A 10,140-nucleotide genomic window follows, 5' to 3' on the forward strand; every position below is an offset into this window, starting at 1 on the left:
CAATAGACAATGTACACTGTTCATATAAACCAACCAGAGGAATAATGTAATATATTTTACTGTTTCATGTTCTATACAGGCAAAATATAGGCTTTGCTGCCATCTTGTGGTGACAACAAACAAATGCAGAATACAGCAACATGTCAGACATTTGCTTTTTAATGCTGTTTATAATAATCAATAATATAACTAATATTAAATCTAATCAATAATATAACTAATATTAAATCTACGTTTTTTCTTCTTCTAATTTTAATAAATAACTAATGTGCATATTTATGGGTTTTATTTGTTCATAAACATCATTATGGAACGTAGAATAATAATATTTAAACTCAAAGTGATATTTAAATGAGACAGACTGTTATCCAGCTAATTTAAAGCTGTCTAACTTTATCCAATAATTTGTGTTAAATAACACAAAGGCTGTCATTTACTACGACAATAGAACACGTAATAGGCTAGCCATGAAGCTAAAAGTCTGCTCAGCCTCTCTTCTGTAGTAAAAATAATAAATACACTTTCTCTACTCACCAAAACAAAGAGTGTTATATGGAGGTGAAAGTCTACTTCGCTTAGTGGCAACACTTTGAGTCCCCACTACACGTCTAAAATACACTTTATGGACAGAAAAGATGATATTTCACGGGAGGTTTTAGCTACTCCACAGCGCCCTCTACAGGTCCAGTCAATAGAAATGTCCTTTGACCAGATTTTCACCTTCAGGTGAAATATCATCTTTTCTGTCCATAAAGTCTATTTTAGACGTGAGGTGGGGGCTCAGAGTGTTGCCACTAAGGAAAGTAGGCTTTCCCCTCCATAAAACATTCTTTGTTTTGGTGAGTAGAGAAAGTGTATTTGTTATTTTTACTACAGAAGAGAAGCTGAGCAGACTTCCTGCGGACCACCGGAGAATCAGTGACATAGTGTTAAAGAGAACTCTTCTAACGCTACGGACCAGAGCTGGGTGACTTACTGCGCACGCGCCGAAGCACGTTGACCAGGAAGTGTCTCCGTGTGTGTGCGTGAAGCTGCGAGTTGTGTAGCTCTGTGTTGTTATTGTGTTATTGTTGTTATAGTAGTTGTGTGGTTGTGCTCCAATGCCTCCCTCGGGGTGTAAAATGGTCCAAATGGAGTCTGTACGGCTGGCCATCAATCAACACATGACGTCAGTGGTGGGAGAGGACATATTGTGTGTTTTGGAGAAACAAAGTGCTCTTGTCAGAGTGTTTGTGTTGGAGCGCCTCAGTGCGGCTGCAGAGTGGATGTGCAACCTCTTCCAGAGAGAGATAGAGACACTAGAAACTCTGCTGGACCATCAGTCAAAGCTGCTGGATATGGCTTTTAATGTGGACACACAGCTACACACTGCAGGTATGTGTCTGTTACATGCACTCACACACACACACACACACACACACACACACACACACACACACACACACACACACACACACACACACACACACACTGCAGGTGTGTGGCTGTAACACGCACACACACACACACACACACACACACACACACAACTACACACTGCAGCTGTGTGTCTGTTATGTTATTGCGACCGTCAGGATGGAGTTAGTATGAAAACATGCTTGACACACTGTCACCCTTTGCCCTCACTCTAACTCTGCTATACTTTTGCCTAGCAACGTGGTTTCAACTAAAACGCTCACACAACTTGGGACTGTTTCCCGCCAATAGGGACAGGCTGTCATTGTTGAAGCCCCGCCACCTCAGTCTACTAAACCTGCTGCGGCCGTCACACTTTGCTGTCACACTTTGCTCTCACACTTAACTCTGCCATACCTTTTGCCTAGCAATGTGATTTCAGCTTTAAAAGGCTAACACGACTTGGGACTTTTCCCCGCCAATAGGGACGAGCTGTAATTGTTGAAGCCCCTCCCCTGTGCCTGCCTATTGGCTGGGCTTTAAACAGCCATAACTCCAGTTTGCAGCATGGTACTGTCTCAACTTAGTGGTGGTGTCTGGACTTAGACGGCCAATAGGGACCAGCCGTAATTGTTGATGCCCCACCCTCTCTTACAAGTCTGTTGTTTCCGCCCTCCCTGACGGTCACTTCTCGCCCTAAGGGCGTCTTACTGGTGATTACTGTCACAATATAGAGCTATTTAACATGGTTACTGAACAAACACTCTATAGCAATGATTACTGTCACAATATAGAGCTATTTAACACGGTTACTGAACAAACACTCTATAGCAATGAATACTGTCACAATATAGAGCTATTTAACACGGTTACTGAACAAACACTCTATAGCAATGATTACTGTCACTGTGTCACAATATAGAGCTATTTAACACTGTTACTGAACAAACACTCTATGGCAATGATTACTGTCACAATATAGAGCTACCGGTATTTAACACTGTTACTGAACACTATAGCAATGATTACTATGACAATATAGAGCTATTTAACACAGTTACAATGGAAATAAGCTTTGCCTTACCTGAGTTTCATTTTAGTTGACCTTGTACCATTGAACTGTACTTTCATGAAACTGTACCTTTTCCTTTAGCAACGATTACTGCACTCTGTCGAGGTGCCAACTTGCACCATGTGCACAAGTTGGCCAAGTATGGCCTATGTGTGTGCCAGCAGAGCGCGCCATGAGGTGCGCTATAATGTGTGTGTGTGTGTGTGTGTGTGTGTGTGTGTGTGTGTGTGTGTGTGTGTGTGTGTATAGAGGGACATGAGGGGCGGAGCAACAGACAGGAAGCAGGAGCTCAGGAACAGGAAATGCTGCTTGGAGGACCTGAGGAGGCTGATATGTCCACGTCATTATTATTGCAGAAGAAGAAGAAGACATGTGGTAATAAATTATACCTTAATTAATACAACACTGTAGAGCTCTAGACCCTGATGTTAGATAGGAGCGTGTGGAGGGTTTAGAGCTCTAGATCCTGATGTTATATAGAGCATCGCAGCGGAAGTGGTTTACTGGTGCCACTTAAAAACCCTAAATCCTTTGATCATATGTGAAAATATATTTTAATATTACATTATTTGATATACTACATTTAATAACTACCCTTTGTTTAGCCATTTTCAAAATGTTATTTTCATAGAAACAATGGTTGTATGGTCATGATTCACTGCCATCCTGGATGGCTTGGTTCTAGGCTTAACATAATTATAGTTATAAATATTTGTGTCCCAGCACCCCTGAGAGCCAGTCATCTCGGGGACTGTCATTATTCCCTGCAGCCAAAATGATTTTTTTTTTTTTTTTTGCACTTTTTTTTTTAATGCCACAACAGCATCTCATAATATCTAGGCTACATTTCACTTAAACGCCAGAGCTTAACTCTGCATGTAAATAAGACTTTTTTTAATTAATGTGAGAGATCGGTACATAATTCTGTTAGTCCTCCCAGTTTATATTAGCTAAAATGCTAACTAGCCAGCCTTTGTTAGCCGTTTGTAGCCAAATGCGGTAATATCGGGACTCCATTACTTAGCGATGCAACCCACAGTATTTATCCCATTAATTTAATGCCACGTGTGTTCCAAATGAACAATTATTAACCACGTAATGTATGATTTTGTGTATTATTATTTATTATTCTTCCGCTGTTTCTTCTTCTACGCTGGTGAAATGATCCGTTCCTGCCTGGAGGCGTCTGTGACGTATGCGTTTGTCTTCTGTGAAGCTCCGGTGCGGAAGCTTCCTTTGTCACTGAGTTAGCTTAGCATTGAATAGATCAGTGTCGTCCTAAACTATCTAATTCTAACGTTCAGGGTGTTTGTTTTTTTGGACAATAAATTGACAGCCAAGAAAACATGGATGGAATGCAATCGTTCACTCGCCGTCGGAAAGTTGACTTTAGAGTAGACTATTCTGGTTGACTGGCTATGAGTGGCTAACGGCTAACGCTAGCTAGCGTTAGCTAGCGCTAGCTGCAGCGCTAGCTGCAGGCTATAAACAAATAAAACGTGACCCAACTCTATTGTTGCTCTCTTCTACAAGCTCACAACGCGAGGCGGTTAAGCCTGTAGATTGTGTTTTATTATCAGGTCAAATAATCCTTCTGACTGAAGTTACACAAACACTGATTATGCTACATTTAGCACAGTTAGCCCTGTTGCACACGTAATAAATTCACTTCAACCTCGTGTTGAGCAGTTAATCCTATTTGCTACGTACGTCTACAAAAACCTTCATATTTCAAAGATAACGTGCTTGAAGTCTCACAGATGTCACAGTATGGTACGCTCAAGCAGAATTACCCGTATCTTTCGTATTGTTTAATAAACTGCATTTTAATCCGATCAGATGCCATTTTCTGTTGTTTTTCAGCCATGCGACCCCATCGGTTGCGAGGTGTACTGCACTTAGATACATTAATACCTTTTTAAGGAAACGACGACCGATCGGATTAAAATGCTCCTCATTAAATAATACGATCATTACGGGACATTCTGCTGGAGCGTACCCTATGGTGACATCTGTGAGCCTTCACTAAGCAATTTATCTTTGTAATCTGACCGTTTGTGTAGACGTATGTAGCAAATTGGTTAAACTGCTTCACGGTTGGCGCACTGTAGCGTCTTTACATTTAGCCCAATAATGCTTGAGATGCTGTTGTGGCATTATCTTTTTAGAGAGCAATAACTAAAGTTTAAAACATACATAAACCACTTTAGCCCTATGTTATACCAAGGCTATTTGAAAATAGACGATCTACAAGCTCACAACGCATTGCGGTGCGACGCGTTGTGAGCTTGTAGATCTGCTATTTTCAAACATTTTGTACTTTTACTTTTGGTACTTTAAGTACATTTGGATACCAATACTTTTGTACTTTTACTCAAGTACATTTTTTATTCTGGACTTTTACTTGTAACAGAGTGATTCTACATTGCAGAATTGATACTTTACTTTATTATAAAATGTTGGTACTTTTTCCACCACTGTGTAAACGTTTGTGTTCTCATGCCAATAAAGCTTCTTTGAATTGAAGATTGAATTGAAGATTGCTCCCCATGTGGCGGAGTCAGGTCATTGCAGGTTAGAAATTTATTTAAAACTTGAATATCTCAAAAGTACTATTTCAGCATGGCATCATTCTATAAGCCATATCTTCAAAACTGTTGGGTCAATCTCCACAACCAATATATCATTTTGTAGCTATGATCCCCAGCTTTCAAATGAAATGAAAACATGAAAATGAAAAAAATTGCAATGACTGGCTCTCAGGGAGATTGGGACACATTTTTTCTTTATGGGGAAAATGAATGACGATTTTTAAGTGGCACCAGTAAACCACTTCCGCTGCGATGCTCTATAGGAGAGTGTGGAGGGAACACTCTCACATCACTTTAAAGTACAACTCTGTACTAAATAACATCGAGGCTAATTGTCCTACTTATATTGATCCCAGCCCTCATAGCATAGAGTGGATCCCATAAGCCTATCGCTTTTAGACTTTGTTGTGGTCAAAACGTGTGTTTTTGCCTAATAAACCCCATGGACAGTCATTTGGGATCAATATAAGTAGGAAAATTAGCCTAGATGTTATTTAGGATGGAGTTTAAAGTCATTGATCCATTATTCTAAAACGGCTAGTTCCAGTCCTTGATTCTGATTGGCTGGTTGCCGTGGTACCTGAGACTATAACCACCACGTTGAATCAGTTTTTATCACGGCCAGGTGCGTTATTTCTTTCCACGGTGCCAAGAGGCTGAACTAGAGAAGCAAGCGTTTGATTTTCTGTCAAATCCTGCCGTGCGGGTGCTTCTAAGCATGCTTAGGACAGTGACTGAATGGCTCCGGGCGGGGCTTGTAAAGGCGAAAAGCGCCTCTATTCTCCAGGCACATACTCGGCTGTTAGTTTAGGTTGCTATGCTAGCGTTTTTGATGTGATGTTCACCCACATAGCAGCTAAATCTGGATGAAAATAAACATGTGTATGGATTGAATATGGTTCTTAACATGAGACTGATCTAACACATAAGTGTCGTTTCCCTATTTTTTGGCAAAAAGAATGACGTGCTTTATAAACACACACTGGCTTCCGTTCCTGGGATGTGGCTGGTAAACAAGGAAATGTCTCTTCCTGGTGACGGAGAAGTGTGCTTTTTTCTTTAATATTGGAATGCTTAGAATAATTTTCATGTTGCAATATTGTGACTGTTTTAGAAAAGTATTATACACCGGCTGAGAGGGTCAGAAACACTCTGCTGACGCCTCGTGTTTCCCAACGCCTCTCAGCCGGTGTATGTACCCACTCGCCTCTTGTGGCGTATTGCTGTATTATCTAAAAGATAAGAAAGGTCTAATGTTTGACTCTCATGCTGTTTCAGACTTCCAGGACCTTCCAGTGTGTAAAGAGGAGGAGGAGTCCTCTGAAAACATGGACCGGATCTCCTCTGAACACCCGGAGCGGATCTCCTCTGAACACCTGGACCGGATCTCCTCTGAACCCCTGGACCGGATCTCCTCTGAACACCTGGACCGGATCTCCTCTCAAAACCTGGAGCGGATCTCCTCTGAACACCTTGACCGGATCTCCTCTGAACACCTGGACCGGATCTCCTCTCAAAACCTGGAGCGGATCTCCTCTGAAAACATGGACCGGATCCCCTCTGAAAACCCGGAGCGGCGCTCCGGTCCGCTCCAGGAGGATGCGGTGCCTCCACAGTTCCACCAGGGGGTGATGTTTCCCAGGTAGGGATGGATGATAAGCGATATTATCGTTTATCGTGATAAAAAAAAACACTCACGATAATCGTATCATGCAGATTTAATTTAAGGTGAAATTGTCCTCCGTCATGCACTGGGATCAATTCACCTTTTTATTTGCTGAGCTGCATATCCAGTACCACTTAAAGGTGTATTCAATGATAATGAAAGTGGCCGGGGGTCATCTTGTCCCTTACTGGCCTTACAGCATGGAAATGTTTAGTTTTTTATAGATTTTTTTACACCATTATAATGTTCTCGTTTTGATCATTAGACCCAATCACTGAATATCGGTAGGCCTAAGTCAGTAGTTCAGTAGTTTACAATCTAGGCATTTAGCAGACGTTCTTAATTCAGAGCGACTGTGGTTCTCAAAACTTAAATTTTGGACATCATAACTAAACATCATAACATAACTACGGCCATACTCTACCCTGATTGGTCGAGGACTGGCTGGCCACCTCTGATAACCGAATCTAGCTATGCTCGCAACACAGGCCATGGTGGAAGTCCTTATATGGTCAGCACACATTCTAGTGAGGAGAAGGAATGGAAAATGTACCAATTATATTTTTATTTGAATGAAATACAATCTCTAAATATACTTTTAAACCCTTTATTGGTAAAACGTACTTATAATATGCATAGTTGATAGTCTTTTTTTCACTCTCTACCAAATCTCTTTGTCAAAAAATTGCCGATCTACAATCGTACAATCGATCTACCCATGTACACCCATGTTCCTGGGTGTACATGGGTTCGGGCAGAGCAACTTATTAGCCCCCTAAGTCTCACTCCTGTAAATACGGTACGGCATTCTATAATTACCCGTATCCTCCATGTTCTTTAACACATCGGATGCCCACGTGATCTCTGACGTCTAATTTGCTGGTGCCCATGGCAACGCGTCATTTTACCTACCGGCGAGAGTACTGGCGAGAAAAGTAATCCGATTAAATCTAATCCGAGTATGTCCTGTTTATTTCGCGAAAATCTTTTCTTTTAGTCAGGACCGTTTTTTATCATTTCTAAGCCACAGTGTTTGTGTTACGGCATGTAGAAGAGGCTGCCGTTTTGAGAAAAAAAGGAAGGGAATCCGGAGAAAACAGCATTTTTGTGCAGCCGGTAAACAGGAAGTCAACGAGCCACACAGCACGTCCGGGTGTAATTGCGCGCTGCATGTTGGGAAATGGAGTTGTTTCATCACCGCGGTAGCCAAGTGCAGTAGCTACAGTACAGTATAGTTTACTGTACAACGCGTCAAACGCGTCGTTGGGCACTCGTAAAGATCAAAGAGATTGACGCGTAGACACCACGTGGGCACCTGATGTGTTAATAAGAATCTTTTTCATCCAATCGTTTTCTGTTTTCCCATGTATTTCCGGACCCACGGCCACATCTCGGTGTCCATAGATGGGGGTCGGTGGGCATGGGGAACACCACTTTCACTTTGTTTGTGAAATCTGAATGTTGGTGTAGTTGTAGGGGGCTAAATAAGTACGCTCTGCCCGAACCCATGTAAACCCGGGAACATGGCGGTCAGGGCTCGGTCTCAACGACCATGCATGAGCTATGAAGGGCTAAAATCGCTTTGGGTTTCGCTTCGGTTACACTAACATAGGAGGATATGAAACGTTGACATGGTCCCATGCCTCTGGAAACTCCCAACACACTAAGGCCCCGTACATACGGCAACGCTCTGTAGAGAAAATGGCGAGGTCCCGGGATATTGCCGTTGTGTTTTGCCTTATATCAAGCGTTCATATGCAGCCGAAATGATGTAATGTCCATGTCACCGTGTGAGCAACAGAAACGCAAGAAGCAACAACGCATGCTAGTCTTTTTCTCTCCTACTAATCGTACTGAATGCCCTACCTAGCATTGCGACTTGCTGGTCGAGTTGTTAACGATTTGGTTTTACGATCCGAGTGCCCCGGGTTCGCGTCCCGCTCTGTCACTTCTCCCCGTCACCGCGGACAACCTTTTTTTTTCCGGCGATAAAGATATTATTATTACATTATTCACATAACTCGGAAACGGCGCTGAGTCAGCTCATCGCCTCCGGCATGGATAATAATGTAATAATAATAATAACTTAATCACCAAAAAAAAAAAGGTTGTCCGCGGTGACGGAAAGAAGTGACCGAGCGGGAAGCGAACCCGGGGCACTCGGAATGTAAAACCAAATCGTTAACAACTCGGCCAGCAAGCCACAATGCTAAGTAGTGCAATCAGTATGTATTAGTAGGAGAGAAAAAGACTAGCATGCGTTGTTGCTTCTGGGGAAATCTCGCTTTTGCGACCCATCATTTCGACCGGAGGGTTAGTGACTCACTCCACAGAGGTTAAGGTGAGGGTTAGAGTCGGGTGTCGAAAAGATGAGATGTAGTAACAGCGACACGCTCCCGTTGCTTCTTGCGTTTCTGTTGCTCACAACGGTGACACGAGGGGAGAGAGGAGTCAGCTTTTCCACCCTACTCATGCGTTTCAAGATCGTTCCGTTTTTAACCCCCGAAAATGCCGTTGTCGCCTGAACGGAAGGCCTATCTGACTTTTCCTTTTGCGGAATTCTCGTTGCCAAAACGCAGCGTGAACGGCGCCTAAAGGGCAAAAAGACTAATTCATCTTTTACCATCCCATGCCTGTTTCCCAGGGCGGTGAAGAGCGAGGAGGAGGAGGAGGACGGGGAGGACCCGTCCTCCTCGCAGGGGGAGAAACCCTTTAGCTGCATGTTCTGCCGCAAGTCCTTCAACCTCAACGGCAACCTGAAGCGACACCTGCGCATCCACACGGGCGAGCGGCCCTTCGGCTGCGCCGTCTGCCACAAGCGCTTCGGCGAGAAGAAGGACCTGCACCGGCACATGAGGACGCACACGGGGGAGAAACCCTTTAGCTGCGCGCTGTGCGAGCGGCGGTTCAGCGAGAGCTCCTCGCTGAAGACGCACATGACCATCCACACGGGGGAAAAGCGCTTTGTTTGCTCCGTTTGCGGGAAAGGCTGGTGCAAGAAGGACGACCTCACCAAGCACATGAGGATCCACACGGGGGAGAGACCGTTTAGTTGCACCGTCTGCGGACGCTGCTTCAGCCGCGGCGAGACGCTGAAGAAGCACATCAGGACTCACCGGGGGAAAGCGCTGTAGAGAGAGGCTTTTGGCGCGTTTAGTGCGGTGTCACCTTAGATTTTAACCCATTTAGGCCTAAAACTATTGGATGCTTTGACTATTAAAAAATATCAGATATACAAGCTCACCGCGCGGCACCGAGTGCCGCACTGTGAGCTTGTAGATCTGCTATTTTTTTTAAAGTCGTGAAAATGTGTGCAAATCTTTGAATATATGTATTTTCAAAGTGAACGTTTGTAACTCAGATTTTGCTTCTGGGTGGTCCCTGGAACTAGATATTTTGAGATGGGGGTCCGTGGC

General features: G+C 43.4%; 1 protein-coding gene across 1 annotated transcript; it reads left to right on the forward strand.

The window, feature by feature from the left end:
• Nucleotides 1-1,051: 1,051 nt before the first annotated feature.
• LOC308300761 (uncharacterized protein) lies at nt 1,052-9,858 on the forward strand (the record flags this gene model as incomplete). The annotated part of the gene is made up of 4 exons (XM_080744662.1): nt 1,052-1,374; nt 2,717-2,842; nt 6,337-6,700; nt 9,369-9,858. Exons 1-4 carry the CDS (start codon nt 1,101-1,103, stop codon nt 9,856-9,858), a joined length of 1,254 nt encoding a protein of 417 aa, XP_080600788.1. The 5' UTR covers nt 1,052-1,100.
• Between the last annotated feature and the right edge of the window lie 282 nt (nt 9,859-10,140).

Source organism: Nannobrachium achirus (assembly GCF_963921795.1).
Source record: "Nannobrachium achirus genome assembly, chromosome: 16".
Lineage (NCBI taxonomy): Eukaryota > Metazoa > Chordata > Actinopteri > Myctophiformes > Myctophidae > Nannobrachium > Nannobrachium achirus.